This window comes from Hemibagrus wyckioides, linkage group LG07 (genome assembly GCF_019097595.1).
Source record: "Hemibagrus wyckioides isolate EC202008001 linkage group LG07, SWU_Hwy_1.0, whole genome shotgun sequence".
Lineage (NCBI taxonomy): Eukaryota > Metazoa > Chordata > Actinopteri > Siluriformes > Bagridae > Hemibagrus > Hemibagrus wyckioides.
Window position 1 is genome coordinate 6544009 of NC_080716.1, and position 22565 is coordinate 6566573.

The 22565-nt window shown below is 39.4% G+C and overlaps 3 protein-coding genes across 4 annotated transcripts; all 3 read right to left on the reverse strand.

Moving 5' to 3' along the window:
• Positions 1-368: 368 nt before the first annotated feature.
• On the reverse strand, positions 369-6767 carry LOC131356643 (RING finger protein 212B-like). The gene is made up of 12 exons (XM_058395789.1): positions 6076-6767; positions 5560-5612; positions 4257-4331; positions 2681-2787; positions 2426-2486; positions 2310-2338; positions 2164-2207; positions 1704-1728; positions 1547-1604; positions 1367-1427; positions 1232-1262; positions 369-1140 (listed from the first exon to the last, which is right to left on the reverse strand). The coding sequence occupies exons 1-12, from the start codon at positions 6173-6175 to the stop codon at positions 1056-1058; spliced, it is 729 nt and encodes a 242-aa protein (XP_058251772.1). The 5' UTR covers positions 6176-6767; the 3' UTR covers positions 369-1055.
• A 472-nt stretch (positions 6768-7239) lies between these two features.
• Positions 7240-9860, reverse strand: zp3f.2 (zona pellucida glycoprotein 3f, tandem duplicate 2). 2 transcript variants are annotated; one of them, XM_058395583.1, is made up of 10 exons: positions 9754-9860; positions 9486-9670; positions 9306-9409; positions 9029-9108; positions 8769-8949; positions 8527-8632; positions 7879-7967; positions 7701-7792; positions 7502-7597; positions 7240-7351 (listed from the first exon to the last, which is right to left on the reverse strand). In XM_058395583.1, the coding sequence occupies exons 1-9, from the start codon at positions 9815-9817 to the stop codon at positions 7536-7538; spliced, it is 963 nt and encodes a 320-aa protein (XP_058251566.1). In that variant the 5' UTR covers positions 9818-9860; the 3' UTR covers positions 7240-7351; positions 7502-7535. The 2 variants fall into 2 exon arrangements, with proteins under 2 accessions (XP_058251566.1, XP_058251565.1); XM_058395582.1 differs by having other exon boundaries at positions 7248-7597.
• A 2071-nt stretch (positions 9861-11931) lies between these two features.
• Positions 11932-22335, reverse strand: ap1g2 (adaptor related protein complex 1 subunit gamma 2). Its single transcript, XM_058395736.1, has 22 exons — positions 22043-22335; positions 20428-20631; positions 20213-20337; positions 19004-19145; positions 18662-18758; positions 18499-18575; positions 18140-18235; positions 17957-18037; positions 17774-17872; positions 17316-17371; positions 16421-16534; positions 16179-16319; positions 15893-15947; positions 15630-15752; positions 14939-15028; positions 14718-14845; positions 14486-14590; positions 14222-14351; positions 14003-14147; positions 13673-13824; positions 12901-12999; positions 11932-12812 (listed from the first exon to the last, which is right to left on the reverse strand). The coding sequence occupies exons 2-22, from the start codon at positions 20626-20628 to the stop codon at positions 12711-12713; spliced, it is 2358 nt and encodes a 785-aa protein (XP_058251719.1). The 5' UTR covers positions 20629-20631; positions 22043-22335; the 3' UTR covers positions 11932-12710.
• Between the last annotated feature and the right edge of the window lie 230 nt (positions 22336-22565).

Genomic DNA, 22565 nt, shown 5'->3' on the forward strand with positions numbered 1-22565 from the left:
GAGAGTTTGGTTCGTCCACCATTTTTCAAGCTGAGGGGTTTCAGAAAATACTGAGCATTGATGCTCTTTGTGTTTTCCGGTACAACGAGGGACTGTTTCGCGGATCGAATGTTGCAATACACTGGAAGGATTTGAGATGTCCAAATACCTGATCAGTGCCCTGACTACTAAACTAGGGAGCTGAATGAGACGACAAATTTTTTTTTAAAGACAGATGCAAAAACTGGATATTCTGAAGTCCAACCTCTTGTCCACTTCAATATACAGACCTTAGATGAGTCACTGCTTATTTAAACTGTTCTTTTTCTGTTGAAACAATCTGAACATCACTTAAAGTCTCGAACACAACAGATGAGTGCTTGGTCAGCTTATCCTTCCTATCCTCCAATATTTTTCTTTACAAGAATATGTATTTCATCAATGAGAATATTATTGATTTGTCAACTTAAATTAATGAATTAAAAGCAAGATATATCATGTGCACACCCTATGATATGACCCTTATTAATGTTGTTTTTCATTTTATTAATGTTATTAAGGATTATACCTAACGTGAGGTATTGCTGATGAGAGCAATATTATTACTGCTGCAAACGTCTCTCACTGGATGACATATCTGAGCTACAACCACTGAAGGTGTTCCAGAGCTGACTGGTGAAAACTGAGAAAACCTGTGCAGACTTCAACCATATCATCAGCTCTGGCCTCTATGGGAAAGTGAACAGATGGAAGCTACTTAGGCTTCACATGTTCCTGAAATCTGTTTCATAAGGATCTGTGTCATGATTACTCTGAGAAACCTAACCATGATTTCTGTTGGCCTTCAAAAACGCAGAATAAGAATTTCCAAACATTTCTTTTAATAGTATGTAAAGGTATGTATACATGAAACAACACACATGTCTATTTGCTTCAGATCTTGTACAAACCTCAAGTTTACTTGAGAGAAAATAACAGAACATGAAAATCACTAATCTAACGTCAATGGCGCTATGGTGATTGACCTATAGGTGTCTTGTCGGTGATACGTCATATCTCGTTTAGATACCTGACCACTATACATTCCATGGCTGAGGGGAGTGATATGTTGCCCTAGGCAAAAACTGGAACTGGAAAATGTTTGGAGTTACATGGTCTGACCTGAAGAAATAAAAATGACAGCAAATTCTTTATATTAATCTTTATATTGATTAAATTGAACTTGAATGTTTTGTAATTCTATTTAACAGACCTCACTGGTGTAGTAACAGAGGTGGGCGTTCCTTAAAATGAGAAGAGTGACGATTATAATTAAAATGATTAATGACGAGGGCAGTTGCACTGCATTATTTTACTCACGATACATGGACATAACCTTTGAACTTACTAAATCCTTGTTCGTTCAGTGAACTTAGCGAGGATACCGGGGTAGATGAATCCAGTGGAGACTTTCACATAAAAAAAATGTGGAGAAAAAAAGATAAACAAGAAAACAACATGTGGAAATAAATTTATAATATAAATTAGGACAAAAAATACAATGTAAAAAGAATGATTAAAAACGCACTGCAAGTCTGGATCTGAAGTGTCGAAACCTCTCCATGGCATCACCAGAACCTGAGTGACTATCAAAAGTGAACAAAGATACACTTTTTAATTTCCAGTTAAAAACATTACAATAACAATAATAAAATGAATGAAATGTTAATGTTATGGTACTTTACCTTACAGTCCTACAGCGGGGAGTGACTTTTAAGAATTGGGAGAGAAAGCCATAATATAATGTTGTGGTTCCTTTACCAAATATACACGGCATAGAAGGGGTTTTTTTCTCAACAAAGAATTCAAAGGTGGACATTTTCTCATCTCACAATTTCTGGTCTCACAGCAGCAATTTCATATGAATGTATAAATAAATGTATAAATGCATGTACTGTGCTGTGATATACTCTAAATGTTAAGTCTGGAACATTAAATCAGAACAATTCCCTAAATTACATTACAGGCTTTTGCAGCTTTGTGGTTTGTATAGAAATGGTCAGTTTTTTAAAACTAACAGGCCTGATTCATCATTCCTGTTGCTAGAAGGTCTGCAGCTGAAAGGAACCCAGACTTCATCTATCTGTTACCTGATTCAATTCAAGACAGAAAAAAACCCTGTTAGGTCATTCAGTCATTAAATACCTGGGGATGTGACAGCCACTGGTAATGTCATCCTTGGAATGCTTCTGTGAAAAAAAAACACACAGAAGATAAAGAGGATTATTATTTAAACCTTTATTATTGCTATACACAAAAACTAATTTAAAGTGAACAAGCACAGATAATACCCATTAGCCTTTAACGTCACAGGGGATACCTGTGCATGAGAAGAGAGACCTTTTTATAATATTTTCTAGTATTACCCACATCAGGTATACACACAAAACAAATCAGTTTGTTTCACCCTTCTCTGGGAAAGAGGCTTCTTAAGTTCAGCATTCTCCTTCCTGAGCTCTGACACCTGCCTAAGCACAAAGACAAGCAAATGTTAGTAACTTGGGACATGAACATGGATTTTTCCTGGGCCATTTCTCATACTTCTAACCACTGCAATCAGTAATTAATTTAAAGCTATTATATATAGTTCTGTATTATTCCAATTATTTGAGAATAGAGCGTTCTGTTTCTTCATAATAAACTAGAAAGTTACTGCTTGCACCTGTGGCACTGTTCACTGATATCCTTTAGTCTTCTTTCCATTTCCACAAATTTGTGTTTGTGGAAGGCTATGACTCTCTCTTTCTGTTTCCTCTGGAACGTTGCAATCTAAAATAAAATAAAAAAAAAAAAAAAACAATTAAGGTGCAGGCAGCTTCAGGTAATGTTGAGTTTGGCTTGTATTTCTGTGTAACTGCTGATCTGGGATTTTCATGCCCAACAGTCTCTAGAGTTCAGGGTGGACTGAGAAAGACTAGACTGGTTTGAGCTGAGTGGTGGAGGTGGTGTAAAGAGGAGTTTGAGGTAGTTTAAGGAGAGCCATAAGGACTGCAACAAAATCAGTTGCAGAACTAAAGCTCAGGCAGAGGAGAAATTTGGGGCCATGGATAACCACTTTAACCTTTAACTTTAATGGTTAACCACTGAAAGATATTCTGACAATTGTGGGGAGCAGACTGTTCACAAATTCTGCTTAGCAAGTATAGGAAAGTGTTGACCTCTACTGAGGAGAGTTTCGAGAACTGGAGCAAGGAATTCCTTAATCCAGTGAAACTGGCCAACTGTTTAGGTGGCAGTTCCAGAAATCTCAAAGTGATGTTTCAAAGACTCTTTCTGTGGCTGAAGTTATTTTGGTGATCTTAACAAGCCTGCAGTGGTGGATTGAGATTCAGCTATAGATGTAGATGCATAAACTAAAGGGTTTGATTCTATTATAAGAGTATAAATACTCCTTAGCCTTCCAGGAAAAGTCTAGACCCTAGTGCGAGAGAGGAAACTCTGTCCAATGGCTGAACCTTGAATTTGGGATAAACAAATGTTGGTTGTGTACAGGGTATGGAGCAGTGATCCTGCTATTTCATTTTGTAGAGGTTCACAGGAACTGATTTTAAAGGATATGTAGATGGCCTATGATTGTGTGCCCTGACATTTGCGTCAGAAGTATTGCATGAGTACACTGTATCTGGGTCACCACTTCATTCAATTCAGTCTCTGCATGAGTGTAAGATTTGTACACTGTCTTGCCATTAAGTCAGTAGTGTTTAAGGCAAGTGTCTGAGTACTTGGGAGTCAGTCTTGTCTCAACTCTTGGTTGTTGTTTTCATGGACATGACATCAGGACTTAGCGGTTGGAGAGGTGTCCAGTATAAGGCTAGAGGTAATGAGGTATCCTCCATGGGATGGCTAACCTGGTCCTCTGAATTGAATGGAGCCAGTTGAGGTGGTTTTAACATCTTACAAGAATGCCCCCTGGTAAGTTCAATCTAGAACTGAATCAGACATGACCCACGGGAAAGGAAACCACATGGCAGACCCTCAACTTGGAAACACCTGGGGATCACCCAGAGAGGAGCTGGAATCTGTGGCTCTTGACAAAGAGATCTGGTCTGTTTCCCCTGCAACCCCCATCAGTAAAATTGGAAGGAAAATGAACAAGTAAATGTCTTACATGTATAGCAAATAATAGCATTTCATTAATTCACTTTATTGTGTACGTTTAAGGAGAATGTACATTTTTTTTTCCAAAATATAACCATCAAAGTACATACTGTCAGTCTAACAAGATATTACAGTCAGACCTTTGCAATGTGCTCCAGTCGGGTATGAATGATGTTTATTGGGTCTTTGAAGAACATCCGCTCCTGAGGTTTCATCTGCAGCAAGTTCAACAAAGATGATGGAGTGGACAAAAGAAGACAAAAACAAAAAGTAACAAGCAAACAGTCATTATAAAATGTAAATTATCCTTATAGGGACAAAAAGTGTTCAAAAACTAAACCTAATTCCCTGAATAGATCATAATGATTTTTCTCTAAAATTAGGGGTGACTTTAAAGCCCTTTAAAATAATAGACCCAAAAGCAAAAAGCATAGAAATGAGTGAAACCCAGTGAATGGCAGCATCTCATACAGTGGAAATAAAAAGTCTACACACCTCTGTTAAAACCACAAGCTAAACCGTATCATATTTTTCACAGCTAATGTGACATAGCAAGCATAAGTGTGCACACACTTCTTAAAATGGCTCAAAATCAGCCAATCACATTCAAACTCATAACATGTCATTCTTGACATCTTCTTGACTTTATTCAGCTCTTGTACAGCCTGGTCACTCCCTACATCTTTTATATTCCTCACATTTTGGGCTATGGTGTGGAGTAGCTAGATGATTGGATGAGCCCAAGGTACAATCTTTTGTGTATAATCCTGAAAGATATGTTTCAAACAAAAACAAAACAAAAAAGCTCATCACCTACTCATGCTGAATCATGCTATGGAATGTTTCCCTTCAGGTGGGACTGGGGTTGTCGTCAAAATAAAGGGAACCATGTACAGTGCACAATTTCTTCCATCATGGTTATGACCAAACACAAATCCAAAAAAAAAGAAAAAAGGAATGGGCTACCTTTTTTAAAGGCCCAATCAAAGCCCAGTTGAATGACTTGGAAAGGCTACTGTGAACATGGAGATATTTTTTTTTTGGTTCACTTGAATTGTGATAGTTGCTCCATCACATTAAAGGTGGGAATAAGCTATGATAACAGAACCCTGCCGTTTTAACAGGGGCGTGTAGACTTTTTCCATTCTCTATACAAATCCCATGCTGCCGTCTTCTGAATCACCAAATCTACTTTCCGTAAGATTCTGTTGCCAAGTGAAACATCAGAAAAATGGAGACTTTATGGTTTATCTGCGTCCTAAGTCAAAATCCCACAAAAAATTACACAATTCCCTTCAGATCTGAGCAGCTAAACAAGTTCATTTCCCAAACATATAAAGACACAGATGTCTTTATAGCCAAGAACCTTGGTGTAAGATGGTGTATTTTAAGGCTGTTGTATTTTGACCGTAGGCAAGTCTCTACGCTTACAATCACACAAACCTGGTCAGATATAGTCAGGTAGCTGCAGCTGGATTGACACACACAGCATTGATCTGAGAAAGATGACAGAAACTATCTATTAGATGCGATCCCTTGCGAATTTACAGCTTCACAGTGTAGAAATGAACTTAATGAGTTATATCAAGAGAAAAACTTCGACAGAGAAAACCATGAGGCTGCTGAGAGAATGATTATCTGTGTATAGCTGTTATAATACAAATCAAATAAGACTTAATGTATTTAATGTAACTCCAGACTGTTGAGATGAAGTGTCACATGTTAATAGATTTTAAAAGGTAATCATTTCTGAATCACTGGTATAAGAGGAATAAAACAATACAGGAGGTGCTGTTAGCACTTCAGAGAATCACACCTCAAAGTCGTGGCTTATTTCTAGGGCTTTAATGATTTACTGTTCTACATGATAACATTTTTTAGGAAAAGCTATGTTATAAATATATATATATTTATATTTTAATTATGAGATTGCTTTATAAGGCTTAATATCTCTCTCACTTGGTTTGATGCAGCTCTGACAAAGTACATGTCCACAGCTGGACACTACAAAGTTATTCCCTCGCCTCAGAAAACAGCTGTTACAGTGAAACCAATCCATTCCCTCTCAGAAATAATCACACCTGTGGAAAGAGATTTTTAATATTTATTTATACTTTTACTCAAAGCCTTTTTTTCACAGAAGAAAACTGTAAGCATACAGAAGGTTGCTAGTTAACTAGTCACTCATTCTGACGAAGGTGGTCAGCTGGAAAATAGCATAATTAGCTAGCTAGTTAAAGATTTTGAATTTACTACACAAGGATATAATTTAGTTTTGACAAAACAAGTTTAGATCATTTACAGTGTACTCCCGAACGTAGCTCTTAACTACTTAGCTTTATAAGTGACACGAATTTCTTGACAGACCAAATTTCCGTGTACGATTATACGGCTTACGGTAATATATGACAGCGATGCGTCGCCATCTACGCTGCTTAATTTACTACCGTATAACACGTAATATACACGCACAGTAGAAATCAGGGCTGATGGCTTGAACTCGGCACTATGTAGCGTTCAACTGACTCAAACAGAAATTAAACTATCCAAGATGATTAATATCCGAAGAAAACATGACACTCGGCATAAATTTAGAGTTAACGAGTTCGTCGATTTGCAGGCTAAACAGTTAGCCCTGTTGAGCTAAATCTGTAGCGAGCTGCAGAGATGCTGGTCTCGTGCGAATCGTTTTATCGAACCGATTCTTTTTTCAGTGAACCGATTGACGGACCATTTTAAATCGACATTTTGCGTGAGTGGTTAAAATGTCAATACACAACCACTTTCGAGCCGTGGTGAAAGAAGTAAAGGAGACAGAACAACATTCAACACTGACTGCTTTGCCAGGCAGTCTGTATGTCTAAAAATAAATAAATAAAAGTATGCTTAAGAAACTTTGATAGTGTGGATTTTGACATTTATGGAAGAAGTCTCCAGGGTCACTAAGAGTAAATTGTCCACCCCATAAACAGACTGGACCTTTGAACATTCTGGTTTCTCACAGACATGGCAAGAGGCGTTTGTCTCATTTCTTTCTCTCGAGGTTAACCAGAGGTGCTGATGAGGGGATAAATTCAGTTGCATAGCAAAGTGACAGAAAAGAAAGAGTTAAAAGAGACTTAACTTGCAGCACAAGAGGCATTTATTTTTATTTGTCCAAGTTACCAGGCACTGGGAATATGTGGCCAAATAGCCTGCTTTGAAGCTCAGATCTCTTTATTTAACCATGCAGGCCCTGGAAAAATAAAGTGAGCACATCACAAAAGGTTTCATGGAGTGGTCAATGATTAAAAAAGAAACCATCAGCACACACCCATCATACACAGGCTTGCAGCAACAAGTCTGTTACTACAAATGTGAACAACATTCAACAGCTGACAAGAACCTGTTTCCATGCATCAAGTCTTTATTGAAAGGATTTATCTCCTTGCTGTTAATTGCAGTGGTCCTAAGACAGAACTTTGAGCTGGTCCTTGGGGTCCTAAGGCCAAAAACAATAAGATGGCATGTTTTTTTGTTTTGTTTTTTTTTTTAAAAAAAAAGACCCACACAAAGATGGACTAAGGATTAAACAAGTCACAAACCTGGGCGTGAAATCTGCGTCGTCTTATAAACACAGTCACGTTCACAGCAATTGCATAGATCACTTTGGAAAGGATCATCTAAAAGCTCCCATCTGCCAATGAAATTCTAAAGCTGGAGCAAGATTGTTTGGGAGGAAAGAATTAAATTATACCTTCAAAATAAGGCAGAAATATTTACTTTCCAGTAGCTTTGTTGTAATTGCAAGCCTTGTTATCTTCAGTAAAGTCTTCTGGGTCCCATACTGCTAGTTTGCAATGGATGTACACCTGGGTAGACATCCATAAAAGCTGAATCAGATGCAGAATAATAAAAAAAATCACAAGACCCCAGTTTTATGGTTCTTATCAATTGCAGGCATTCTGGTTTAAGATTTTGGTTTTCATAAAAGCAACAGTATCAGTCAGGTCAGGATCATAGCAGATCTTGCTAAAAAAAATGCCAAGGATGAGAGAAAGGACTACAGCTGGGGGTATCTGGAAGGGGCTGGTGTGGGTGTGAGGATTTATTCCATTCCATCCAAGCAGAAGCCACATTGTCAGGATCAGCTCATTAAAACAATCAAGTGTGGCTTCTGTTTTATTGGAATGAAAACTAGCCCCTACACCAGCTCTTTTGCAATGATGACTGGACAACCCTAGACGTTACAATTCCAGGGCAGGATTCGCATGTTCACATCAAGTTAGCCAATCAAAGTAATGGCAGGTTGAGGAACCTTAAGAAAGGATACTAATCTCTCAGACTAATCCACCTTGTCTAAATTCATACATAAACCCGAATTCCTGATTAATTAAAATCATGTCCTAAAACAAATGTGGATGAATTTACCTCTTGTTCTGCTTCAAATTTGAAGGTTTGTAGCTGAAGCACAAGTGAAGATGACTGATTTCTTGGCAAGAAGCTAGAGGCCCCAGTTTTCCCATCCACAAGGCATCTGTGTGTGTGTGTGTGTGTGTGTGTGTGTGTGTGTGTGTGTGTGTGTGTGTGTGTGTGTGTGTGGTGGGGGGGGGACAAATCAGAGACAAAGATGCAAAGAACGGCACAACATTTTAGACATTAACACCACATACCCTTTGTTGGTTATTATAGGATACGTCCATGATTGTGGTTCAAGTGCTAGAGTGTTGGACGCAACACACTCTTCAATATACACCATTAGGGACTGATGTGCTTGCTCCACTACTGAAGCCCAGATGTTAATAAAGGAGCCAAGAGGAAAAGAGTTGGATACTGCCAGGCCACTTAAATCATCTGTTTAGGAGAAGTTAAGGAAAAGGCATACTGATTACAGGAAGACTTGCTCACTGCTGCAGCCATTTGACATACTTACCATTCAAAATTCCCATGTGAAAAATCAACTCTCCATGACCTTCTAAAACACCAAAAGGAGGCTTCACAACTGGAAATGGCCTGCACACAACACTCAGCATTTAAAGATAAATCTTTAAAATTTGGTGGGTTTGACATTTGATTGATTTCTATTCATCCTCACCAAGTACCACCTCCAGAATCTGTAGAATATCTACAAAACAACTGACTGGAGGTTCATCCAAACAAAAAGTAATCAAGACCAAAAGCATTAAAATTCTTCTCAGTAGTAAGCTTACCTTCTAGAAGCACACTTAATAGGGTAGACAAGCTGTCCGGTATTTGACTTTATTAACGGCCTAAAGGTCAGCTCATTTTCGTAGATCAGCTCATCGAAGGTTTTCTGATGGGGAAAGGAGTAAGTCAGTTGAATTCCTACACCTTTAAATAGTTAAAAAAAAAACACATGTCCCATGTACCTTTTGTCTAAAACGACAGTTAGAGAAACGATAGCGAAAAATTGCTTCCCCTCCTCCGTCAGCTGTAGGTAAAAACTTTGAAGGAAAGCAGTCACCCAGTAGAAGCTTGAAGGGTGTTTCCGCCAGGCTTTCAGTAACCTTCCATCTGACTGTGAGTGAGTCTTTTCCACATTTTACCTGAATATCTGTAATACAGACAAAAAGCCTAAAAAATTGCCCATTGTCCCAAAATATTCCTTTTCAATGTTGACTATAGCTAGTTTATTACCTTTTTGGGAAACCACCACATTTGCAGTTGTTAAAACAAAATAAACCAGCCAAATGAAATACATGATTGATTGGGAGACCTGTTTAATTAGCAGTGTCCTTCATAACACATTCCAAGCCTGGCCTCACAGAAACCAGCCCTATTTATTAGGCTTCTCCAATCAGCTCTCTGAAACAATTAACCTCTTTCAGAGGGCGAGGCTTTAACACATTGAGAAAACAAGCAAGCAACATGGCTGTTTTTAAAGAACAAACACATTTTATATTGTAAATGTAAACCATTATCCTGATTTATGTTCCATTTTCACTGAAGCATGTCTCCTGTACTAGTCTATGTCTTTACAACTTTTACACAATTAATTAATTAAAGATATTTTAAGGTACTTTAAGGAATACCGTCTTTTTAAAAATGTTTGAACCATATTAATACCATAGACACCAAATTAAAAATTCTAGTGGTTTCTACTACAAATATCGCTATAAACCATCAGCCGTTAATCATTTAATCCATTAAACCAGAGAAACCATTGTGGAAACTTACTGGAATCCTAATGGCAGTATATATCAGCATGTGATCTACAAGTTGCTAAAGGTATTCTATTGGACCTTAATGGTATCAGATAACAGAAGGCAACAAATTCCCACAAGAGACCCACAGGGATCAATAGAGTTTGCATTAAACCAGTAAAATTGTCATTTTAACCATTTAAACCATTACAATTTTTTACAATTTACAAAAGAGTTTCGTTTGTTTTTTTCTCATGCAACAAAGCTGTGTAAATGTCAATAAACATATTTTGAGCACTTCATTTTAAGATTAAATTGTTAATAATAATGTCACTGGCAATATCAGCAAGCAAAACCTCAAGTCTTTCAGTTCATTGTCAAGTTCAGTAATATTAAATAGCTAGCTATGGGCCAAATGTAAATTGGTAAATTTGTGTTTATTATTCACTATAAACAAGTTGGACATTTTTGTGTTGCTATAAAGTCATTGGTTTTAATACACCATTATTTATTGTTATGAATTGCCTTCAGTCATTAAAAAAGAAATGTGAATGTTATCAATTTTTTAGCCTCCATAGCATGCAGTAAAATCTGCTCTTCATCCTTTTGACCACCAGATGTGTCCACTGTGCTCTGTGCTCAGGTGAAAGCTTTGACTAATGAAATGACTTCGAAACAAGTGGAAAGAAAGCTTAATTTTGTCATACTTACTGAATGTGGTGGTGGTGTTCTTCCAGAAGCTCCCTGCGTGTGTGAGGGGTCGCCACAGTGGACCAACTGGTCCACACAACAACTTGGCACAGGTTTGACACCAGATGCCCTTCCTGATGCAACCCTCCCATTTTATTTGGGCTTGGGACCGGCACTGCATCCAGTGGCTGAGGTTTGGGCACTGGCTGGTAATCGAACCCAGCCCTTCCGCAAGTTGGCGAGAAAAAAACCACTGAGCCACCAGCACCCTACTTACTGAATGTGTATTATTAAAACATTTTACATCAAAGTATTTGATGGTGCATAAAGGAAATTCTTTAGTAGTGCTTATAATAGTGGCAGTCTGGTGGCACAGCATGTAGTGGTGCTGCTGCATCACTCCAGGATTCTTGGTTTGGCCTTGAGCTCAGGTTACTGTTTGTGTTAGGCATGTGCTTCCAGTGTTGTACAGCTGCTGGCAGGTTCTCCGGTCTCCTTCCAAAATAAAAATACCACTAGGTGTGAAAGAATATGTGAATGTGTGTGCATGGAGCTGTGTGATGGACTGGTGTCCCATCCAGGGTGCTAGTGTCCATAGCAGCATGGTAAATCTCACAACCTGTGATGACTCTAGCCTTGACTGACAGGAGTGGAACCGCGTGAAGACCATGCACTTCAAAAATTCAGCATGTGCTTTCTCAGATCTTTTTTGTTCACCGTACAGTGGTTATTTGAGTTACCATTGCCTTTCTGTCGATATGAACCTAGTGTTCTCCATATTAAAGTGGATGCTGAGTGTATTTTAATCATATTTTTCATATTTTATGAAAATAGAATACAGTACCAGTGTGCACATCTTAAGCAAGGTTAACACATTTTTTCCATATTAGAATTCATAAATATTAATAATAATAAATCCTAACTGAAAAAAATTAGTTCATCACATATTTTTACCGTGTGCTAAGAAGACCACAAAAGAAAATCGAGACAGGAAAGTTTTATTTTTAAATGAAATGAATGAATTTAATGTACATGGACCCAGACGATTTGTAAATAACCTGACCATCAACTGATGTTAGTCTGGCATGGCTGCAGTGTAAATTAAGAGAGGGAACAAATTAAGGATCTGGATTCAGTCAAGATGTTTACCCAGCCAGAGACTTATCCCTTAGCTAGCGGCAGGGGTTTAATTATATGTACGTATATCTGTGTTACAAATACACTAATAATAGTGTTGTTTTGAAATCACTGGAGTTTCCATAGAATCCAATGCAAATAATACGGTATAACTGCTGCTATTAACTGAGTTGGAGAAAATAATTTTGCCTTTACATTTCTGATTACATTTTCATCTTAGGTCCAAAACTGTCCCCCAATGACTTTTTTCAGTAAACCTGACCACAACCATAAGACGTCAAACTAAACACTGGCTTGGATTGGATTTCCATCTAGCCGTTCATTTTTTATGTGAACAACTTTTATCGTTATTTTTTAAACCTTAAAAAACCCCACAATAACAACAACAAAAAACTGTGTCTGCTATATGTACATATTTTATCCACTAGCTATTCCTGGATTTTGAGAGCTGTCGGAATAAAATCTGCACTAAAATTTTCCACTGCACTTGCCAGGGTATAAGAACATACAACAGATATTCACCATAAATACAGTGGAGTTCTTTGTACATTGATAACCATGACAAACAGTAGATCCCTTCAAGATCCGATACTGTATCAGACCCAGGAAAATGCCCAAGTCAGGTCAGTTCCAAGCAGGGTTTGGGAAGGAATCAATCTGTATAGTTTCCTGACAGATTGTGCCCTGATTGGAGTAGGACACCCGAACTCGCATCTTTAGGTTCGCCTAAAAGGAGAGACAAAACGGTAACATGAAACATTAAGCAGGCTGATTTCAAGCGGCGGTCAGCGTATCAGACTGGATAATGACAGACCTTGTTGGTACTGTTGAGTAAAACAGTCTGAGTGACTGTACCACGGTTTTGTGCTGGAATCACGTCACCACTTGGAGCCTTCATCTGAAGCTGTACACTCTATATACATATATTAAAAAAAATGTATGACATTTATGAAGTATGACAGAAACAACCCACCCTGGACATCAACTGTTTGACCTCCTGCCCTCTGGCATACGCTTAAGGTCCATCACATCACGTACAAACAGAAACAACACTAATAAGCATATTGTCACTGAATGCTAGGATCCATCTGCACTACACACACACACACAGTTCACCGGCTCAACTATACTTGAATTTCTAACTATTCTAAATTGCATTTTATTTTATTATTATTTACATATACACTATCTTACAAGGTCGGATCATAAGGTTCGTAAGTGAGATATTGTTAAACCTGTACTCCTTTTTAATTATTTATTTTTATTATTGTTATTCTCTCTTTTTTACTCCATAATGAGAGACATTTAATTTCGTTGTTCTCTGTGCAATGCCAATAAATCATTATCTATCTATCCATCCAAGTTGTTACCTTAAGCATAGACATTTGCCAAAGTCTGTTCTATTTAGACTTTTTCGTTCTTTTCACTTTAACATTTTCACTGACTGTTCAATCTGCAATTGCATTCACATATTCTACATTTTCTCATAGTTCATACTCCTAAATTTTTGACTAATACAATAAACAAACTATGTATGAGTCTAAACAAGATATTTAAAAGTTAAAAAAAAAAAAAAAAAACACAACCTTAGGTACTGCTGCTTGTAGGGTAAAACTGGTGATCTCACTCGGTGTTGAGTTAGAAGCCGTGAAAGTGACCGTGATGCCAGTTTCTGTCTGTGTGTCACACTGAAGTTTCAGGCTCACTCCTCCCTTATCATAGACAGACACACTAGGAGCTAAGATACAAAAAATATATACAATGTTATTCATAATCCTTACAAGATGATTGTCATATTTATGCTATAATTTTACTGTATTTTTATAATTTGTCTACTTTTATTGTATAATCTCAAAATCTTTCCTATTGGCCGAAGTACAATTGCATTCTGGGGGTTATATAATATAAAATAGTACCGGAAGTTGACTCTAAACCTTCCAGCAAATCCAGCAGGTTCCCGCTTGCACTCGAACTAGTGGAGTTGTTTGTCGTGTTGACACTGGGATTGCTTTCCTGGACAGGTGCGTCAGTTTCACCCAGCAAGTCCAAAAGGTCACACACCTAAAACCCAGAGCCCATTTCAGACCTGTAGTCTACCAAAAGTATCTCTAAATCAGTCAGTTAAAAGATGGTACCTGATTTGCTGGTTCCGGAGGCAACACTGATACTGGCTTTGAATCTTTATTGGACTCTCTGATTACGTCTCCGTTGGAGGAACCAGTTAAATTTTTATCAGCGACTGGCATCCTCTCCAACACAGCAGCCCTGTTCAGATGATGGACAAATAACACGCATTACGTACCGTTTCACTCCATGATGAGTCATACGGCACCGTACTGACAGACATGCAATGCATGCAGTGATCAATGAACTTGAATGTTGATCATACAGTATAAGACCTTATGTGGTCATATTTTTTGAAGAGGGCGTTGTATTCCACTGCTCTCTGCTGAAGCTCCAGATCGATGCAGCTGCCGTAGATACTAACTATACTCCTGATCCGGCTTTTGTCAAGCCAGAGAGAGAGAGAGAGAGAGAGAGAGAGAGAATGCTTTAATAACAAGTAGAATTACCATTGCTCTTCCACTCACCTCTCTGATCTTACAAATCTGTCTAAAACAGCACTCTTACTCCACATTGGCTGTGATGCGGGTGCTCAGCTTCATGATGGCAGTTAGGGCGAATCCCCTGGTTATAGATGACGACATATGCGACTGCAAGACTGTTTCCAAGGCGTCAAGGACATCATCCTCTGTTACCTTACACCAAAGAACAAAGGTTGTCAACCAAGATGTAGGTTAAAAAAAAAATAAAAATAATAGATGCATGACAAAGACACATGATTGGTTTACCTGCAAAGGTTCTATGTCATCACATTCTCCTTTCAGCAGCAAGTCACCATACTCCCCTATACACCAGCAAGCTACTTGAACCAGGGATTGCTGAGAGATAACAGAATCTCACAGTTACACACCACCAGGTGTATTTGTATGTAATTAGCATTATAATGAATTCAAAACTTTCCTTTCATTTCAGTGAGGAATCATGATTTATGAGAGACAGGAAGAACAGGGCAGGGCTTCCAGTGGTGTCGGTTCATATCAAAGGTCAAAACACCCACACAATCGTCATTGATTTCTGATTTATATGCGGAGTTCATTTTCTGACCCGTCGATATCCACCCACAAGCCAGCTCTCTCTTATCATACGTCAGCTACCAATGAGGGAGACCGAAAGCTAATACGTGCTTCCTCTGGGACCATGAGACCAATCATATGCACATTCTTGTACATGCTATGTCACAGGACAGGGTTTCAATCTCAGAGGAACCAAAACGCTCTGTCCTCTTCCACATACAAGAGAAAATTAGTGACTGATTAGTGTCTCTGTGATTGACAGCTGAGAAAGAGGAAAAAAAGAGAGGCAGAGAGAGAGCACAATGCCATCCCTTCCACCTAGACAGCATGGCCAATTTTGCTCTTTTAGCCAGTTTTTGGTCAAGCTCCAGTGAAAAAGGTATAAAATTCTGCAGGTCACGCTTACCTGCGAAATGTCAGTGATTAGTGCTCTGTAAAGTTTATGAACTGTGTAGCAGTGAAGCTTGGATGCTGTAGCAATGAGCTGAACCAGGTTGGGCACAGTTTCATCTCTGACATCACTTCCTGCCTAAGGAATAAACAGAACATCCAAAACAGACGATGAGGCATCACGGTATGAAATGAAAACTTATATACTCGTGCAGTAAGTGTGGTGAGTGTTATTCATAGATAAAAAAGTCAATGGAACAGGATTGTAAAGAGATTTACCGTGACGAGGACATGCAGGATGGTGTCGATGTGCCAGCGTTGAGACGGTGCATACCTGACAGAGACACAGAGAGAGAGACCTAGTGTTGTCCAGCACCTGTGTTCTGCCATTGTGACACAGCTGGACACAGGCTGGCACACTGAACACAAAGACAAAGTTAAGGCAGCATGGGATTTTCCCCAGTGCTCTCATTGGGAAACACAATGACATATTAAGCTTACTGAACAGAGACTTGCTGTATTCGGTGGCACATGTGCAGTGTAGGAACGAGGAGGCTAACAGTACCGTTCAGCTGTGTTGAATATCCCGGATGCCGTGTTTGATCGAAGCTCGGGTGGACAGGTGGAGAGGAAGGTGAGGAGCTCCTTCATCATGGAGCGGATGTTCGCTGCGGTTACTAAAGCAAGGGAAAGCTCTAAAGCACGACTGGAAATGAGAAGACGAACGATTATGTTTACACACAGCCACAAATAATAAACCGAATACTGGGATAAAGTGATATCTCATGGTGCCGCTGTAGATACTACCGTTTAACCGAGGCATCCTGGTCCTTCAGGCAGTCCACAATAGTACCTCTGTGTCGCTGTACTGCATTGTGATCGGTCTGAACAATCTTCTGGAGTGACGTCATGGATATGTAACTGTGGAAAGACCAATCAAGTGAATAGTAAAAGGAGAGGGATTTAAAATAATGATATAACTAAAATCTTATTTAACCATTAGCACCAAACCACGAAAATAAAAGTTATTTAGCTCACTGATTTAATGCCTGTATACCTTGGGGGTACTGTATCCAAAAAGCTGAAAAGATGTAACTTTAGGTCTGAGACGGAATCATGAAAAGGTGATGAAGGCAGACAGTCCTGTTCAGCCTGATTGCTCCGACATAATTGCCATAATTAGCCCACATGCTCTGATAAAAATCTAAGTGTAATCAGATCTCCCTGTAGAACATCAAGCCAAAATATCCTTACAAAGGAAACCTCTGTACTATATCTGCACTGGCTCAGGAGTGCTTTCACACCTTTTTGGTTCGTTCTCTCATCGGTTTAGTTTGGTGTGATGCTTCTTTACCTTCAGATGAACCAAAAAAAAAAGTACAAATGTGCTGAAAATATACTATGATGATGAAAGGTTAAAAAAACAAAACACCACCATCGTTGGCCAAGTGCGAACAGAAATCACTCAACTGAACATAAAGAAAAGAAAGATAAATGATTCCAGCTTTTATTCATCCATTTCATTCCCAATATCCAGAACACAATGCATCTTACCAGTGCCAGAGCTCTCAACCCAAAATATGTGTCATGTTCACGTCACTTCCTTCAATTACATTAATTTCAGATCATAACCAGGTTCCACTTAATCGCTGCATGTGTGAAAGCAGCCGAATAGAGAAATATGAAAGAGAGAGGCACTTACCGGATATTCCTGTCATTATTTAAAAGAAAGCGTCCCAGAATATTCACAGCTAGAACCTGTTAGGAAACACACAAGCACACATTGATATAGTGTTTTTTTGTTGGTACATAATAATACTGATTCTGAAACACTTTTCTCATGGACCATTAAATTCAGCGCTGGTTAAGTTTACCTGGTTTTTACTCACTTCCAGGCTTGTTCTTTTTTAACTAAACAAAGTTTTCTTGGGTTGTTTTTCACATCAGAAAAAGTGCTTTCACTGTTTTGTTTTTTTTTTCTATTTCATTGTGAAGGTCTGCTATTGGCTGACCTAATAACAGCTCTTAACAAGCATATTGGTCGATCTTCTTATGCTGAATTTACTGTTTAAGAAGTTGTATCAGGTTATCCGTACAAGTACACAAGCTAGTACCTGTACCAATGCATCCTTTCTAAAGATTAAAGATATTACAGCGTACCCGGAGACCACTTTCTGATTTGATGTCCATGACAGTGAGCACTGTTTCGTACAGAACGGCGCTGCCTGCGGTTTTACTGCTGTCCGTGTTGGTGGCCACCTGAGAACAAATAAGAACCCTTACAGAAATTTAGAAACATTGTAGAGCATGTCTGGTGATGAGTCTTGACCGGTATTAGTATACCTGTGCTAGGAGATCATTCATGAGGTCACTGGCTGCGTCATTATTGCGACCTAAAATCCTGAGCAATCTGAGAATACGAATCTATTAAAAAAAACAAAAAAAAAACACACACACACACACACACACAGATGGTCTCACAGCTGATATGGTATTTGTTATGCAGAGTGAGTGATGAATACTTACCTGCAGGAAAGGATCACTGATGCCAGCTATGTTGTGTTCTGGAGAATAACCAGATGTGATCAGATCCTTCATTATTTGAACCAGCTGTGGAACGGACTGAAAAGGGACAAATAAAAGAAATTACAACTAAATAAACAATGTACATGTAGAAGAAAGACATAGCCTTTATTTGTCACATATACAGTACTGCACAGTGAAATTCTTTCTTCGCATATTCCATCCTTGGAGATTGGGGTCAGAGCGCAATGGCGGTGCTGGGGCTTGGACCCCCGATCTTCTGGCCAACGACTCAGAGCCCTAACCACTTGAGCCACCACCACCCCCCAATTAAACAGATTTCCTGTTTTTGATTTACGGACCTTGCGGAACTGCTCCAGAGTGTCAGGGTTGCGATCACACAGCTCCGTGATCAGAACGATGGCACCGTGTAGAACTCCTGAGAGTCAGAGCAGAAATATTAAAAATGTAAAGATTTAAATGTTGAAAGGCAAACAGGAGACAAGCAGGAAAAGAAAAACTGACCATGGTTTCTTTCTGAAAGCAGGGAGCCTGCAACAGGTGTGAACATCTCTCCCATGTCGGGGATTTTCCGCACGATGTGGACAGCACACAAAGCTGCCTGGCATATTGAAAAAAGAACATTTATCCAATCAGCCAATTGTGTAGCAGAGCATCACAAGCAATGAAATCATGCAGATAGAGATCAAGAGCTTCACATCAGAATGAGGGAAAAACAGAGACAAACCGAACGTGTTCAAAGATTTAGACCTGATGCATTACCTGAAGCTCCTGTCTTGTATCTGCATGCTTTTATGCATGATTTCTGACTCCCAGCTGGACAGTGAGTGTATCACCAGACCCTACCTTCTTCCTGATGTAGGAGCTGGAGGACCTGAGAAGCCGCTCGATTTCTGGAGCCAGGTCTCGACACATCTCAGCAGAACCCATACAGGCCAGAGTGCACAGAGCCAGAGACTGCACGTGTTGACTGCCGTGCGAAAGGTCGCTGCGAAAGAACAGACAGCGATTAACCTGAAGGGAAAGCAAGTATGTGGAGTCACATAATGTACGGTGAACTCTGGTGATGAGGGACGGTTTGGAAACATCATCATGATTGAATCTCATAACACGGGTCAGTAGTCCACATACTTACTACACAATTCTAAACTTTTACAGCTTATTTACAATTCCTTGATTAACACTAATAAAATATTGTCTAATTACCGGTTCTGAGTGTATTTACAGCCTACGTTATAAATTTCAGCATGAGACTGGTGGAACATTCGGTGGTGCTGGACTTAATACCTCTCCTCATACATATCGATACAATGCAAGAACACTGGGCTTTAAGAATAAGGTGAGAATCATGTGGAACTGAGACACGCCTCTGTTTTAGTTATGTCTGATGTGTGTATACTGATTACCCAATACTGAGTACTCAGTAAATCCAGCCCCGAGTGTCATCACATCCTCACATTCTTGTACAGATTTCTCAGCTCCAAAGTCGTGTTCACACTTTGTGTGATAACCAACAAAACAATTTGACTTCATTGAATGAAGGTTGTAATCATTTGGTCTATCCTTTCGCCAAAACAAAAAACAGACAATATTCTTTTGCTTATTATTATTACGGGTTCATGATAAATTTACAAAAGACACTGTGGGACTAACTTCTCTTTTTTTCCCCTTCACTGCTGCTCTTACAAAGCCAGGGGTCTTGAGAGACCAGTAGTATCTAACCTGATTTCACTTGCAGTAAGCTGAGACTCTTGTCTCTTGTGGACGTGTCAGGACTGCCTAAAAGGGAACTAATTGCAGGCTGTAATTAGGAAACTTAAAAAAATGTTGGGCAACACATTGGGCCGGTACGACTGCTCTGAGGAATTATACAAACTGGTTGTTTGGATGTGTTGCTTTACCACAACTGAGAAAGTCTTACATTTAAAATGTTAGATATTTTTACTAGAAAAAATCTGGAATGCAACATATTTTTTAATATAAAGCAACATTCCCCAGTTACCTGAGTTCATCCTACATTATGCTGCTTAGAGGAGAAGAGATAAAGGAGGTTACTTCTTGATGGAGTTGGTGATAAGCAGGCTGGCATCCTGCTTCTCATCCAGGAGCATCATGGCACCCAGGTAACCGATCCGTTTCTCGCTGTACCGAGAGCTGGCTATCATGTGTACACACTCCATCTGAGGGGAAAAACACACACACACACATATATTGTTTGACATTTCAAGGAGGTATGCATAAGCTATTCACGGATTACTGTTGTACATTACCTGGCCAAAATGTGCAGGATAACCCAGCATGTGCACGTATAACAGCTTGGCTAGGTTGTGAAAGCGGCCTTCGGTGTCAGTTTGACGAAACTGTGCTCGGATGGCAGCGCACTCTCTCTGGATAACTGCCCGCTCCTCCGCTTGAGTCCGGGCGCTTCGGATTGCTCGGATCATTTCCTGCAAGCGCACTGATGGAGCCATTGTCTGCATGGGTAGTTAACAATGAATGTATACAAGTATGTGTGGACAAGACAAAGTAAATTAATACCAGAGTTCACACAAATGTTAATGTATACAAGACTAAACTAACACTGAAGCCATCGGTACAACAGAAGTCCTTAAGATAACGCACTAGAGGTTTTTGTAGTGAAAATACTTCAATTATTCTGATTTAGAAGGAGATGAATTTCTCAAAATGGTGAGAAACTGTTCTGTAAAAGTCTCTCTCGAGTGTCTTTCAAGCATACATTCAACTGATCTACAAGGAGGTGAACGGGTGTTTAGGGGGTGTGTCTATAAGAAACCAATCCAAATCCAAACAAACGGCAGGTTTCCAATGTGTATTTTTTAACCGACCGTGCAAAACTCTTGTTTTTAAGCTTAAACTTTTGACTAGTTTCCAACATCAAAGCAGGACATCACACAGCCTCTGCAGGCTTGCCTTCTTCCCATAATGCATCCTGGTTCCATCTCTACCCCAGATGTTATGCACACGCGATGTAAAAGAAAACGTGATTCATCAGACCAGGCCACCTTCCATTTCTCCATGGTTCAGTTCTGATGTTCACATGTCCATTGTAGGTGCTTTCAGTGGTGGACGGGTCAGCATGGGGGCTCTGACTGCTCTGTGGCTACACATAGACCAATACACCACGAGCTATAATGTACTGTGTGTTCTGACACCTTTCTATCATTAACTTCAGCAATTTGTGCTGCAGTAGCTCTTCTGTGGGATCAGACCAGAAAGACCTTGACCTCAGCGAGCCTTGGGCACCCATGACCTTGGACATCTGCTAAGTACTAACCACGCCATACCTGGAATGTCCGGGAAGACCTGCCATTTTGGAGACTGTTTCCATTGTGGAAGTAACTCAGATCCTTACACTTCTTCCATAAAGGTGAACATATCACCTTCAAGAACTGACCGCTCACCTTCTATTAACATATCCCACTTCCTGACTCATGGATATTTCACCTGTAATATCATATTGCAGTAAAAACCCTCATGGAAAATTCCAGAAGGTTATTTTTGTGTATAAGGGAAGTAAACTGTAGGCACTTCCGCGTCGCAGGTAAAGATGATTGTACACCTGTCCCAGCACTATCCTTGCCATATTGTGCTCCTTCTTCATTCATTTTCGCTTTCGGTGTCAATACTGTATTAAAATATAAACATAATACACCAGATTCTTTTTCAAATTTTATTTAAAAAACTATAAAACCCCAGTTGCAAGCGCGTGCGTTTATTTCGGCTTACTTTTTTTCCCCACCACCAAAACACACATGCGCGTGCGGGCTAGGTTTTATAAGAAGGCTAAGAATACCCGGATGGTTAAGATATGAATATAAATATAAAGTGTCACAGCGACACAGAAGACATCTGCTACCACCTTACCTCTGTAATTCTACTCGGGAGAAATCCTCCAGCACTGTCCCTTCACAAGAGCGTACACAATGTCATTAATACAGGATCATCAGCAGGATCATTCACACAGCCCTGTGATTGTCCTTGATGTGAAACCGAACCGGAACAACTGCTATTACTCAGTATGTCGAGATAAGTCAAATCATCAGAAGCACCTTTTTTAACGTGTTTATTTTTTCCCAACCTGTATTCCGATAATTCTCGCCCTTTGCGCCCGGTCTGCTCCAATAATGTGTGAAAATACACCTGCGACCAATCCGCACGAGACAGGACACTCCAATCCCATCTCAGGAGGCGGGGTTTGTCGAGTTCCGCTCCGGTAGCCTGCATCGTTTTTAAATGGTTTTTTGTTGTTGTTGTTGGACGCAAGGCTTATACTTTAATAAAGGACCACGAATAAACTCTTAGGGAACGGAATCCTGTTGCGTGGCCACGACTTTATAAGAGTTGGCAACAACATTTTCTCAGAATAAACTCTAGAGTTTCTGTTTCC

What these genes read in the sequence shown, in the direction of transcription:
- zp3f.2 (XM_058395583.1), bottom strand. Translation starts at nt 9,817, where the DNA reads ATGTATTTCATTTGGCTGGTTTATTTTGTTTTAACAACTGCAAATGTG. An exon ending in TGTGGTGGTTTCCCAAAAAG is followed by an intron (nt 9,671 to 9,753) that starts GTAATAAACTAG and finishes TCTGTATTACAG; the next exon opens with ATATTCAGGTAAAATGTGGA. An exon ending in CCTATAATAACCAACAAAGG is followed by an intron (nt 8,633 to 8,768) that starts GTATGTGGTGTT and finishes ACACACACACAG; the next exon opens with ATGCCTTGTGGATGGGAAAA.
- LOC131356643 (XM_058395789.1), bottom strand. Translation starts at nt 6,175, where the DNA reads ATGGATTGGTTTCACTGTAACAGCTGTTTTCTGAGGCGAGGGAATAAC. An exon ending in TCAGAGCTGCATCAAACCAA is followed by an intron (nt 5,613 to 6,075) that starts GTGAGAGAGATA and finishes CATCTTTCTCAG; the next exon opens with ATCAATGCTGTGTGTGTCAA. An exon ending in ACTGAACGAACAAGGATTTA is followed by an intron (nt 1,263 to 1,366) that starts GTAAGTTCAAAG and finishes TCTCATTTTAAG; the next exon opens with GAACGCCCACCTCTGTTACT.
- ap1g2 (XM_058395736.1), bottom strand. Translation starts at nt 20,628, where the DNA reads ATGGCTCCATCAGTGCGCTTGCAGGAAATGATCCGAGCAATCCGAAGC. An exon ending in GCTCCTACATCAGGAAGAAG is followed by an intron (nt 18,759 to 19,003) that starts GTAGGGTCTGGT and finishes TCAATATGCCAG; the next exon opens with GCAGCTTTGTGTGCTGTCCA. An exon ending in CTCTGGAGCAGTTCCGCAAG is followed by an intron (nt 18,236 to 18,498) that starts GTCCGTAAATCA and finishes GTCCCTTTTCAG; the next exon opens with TCCGTTCCACAGCTGGTTCA.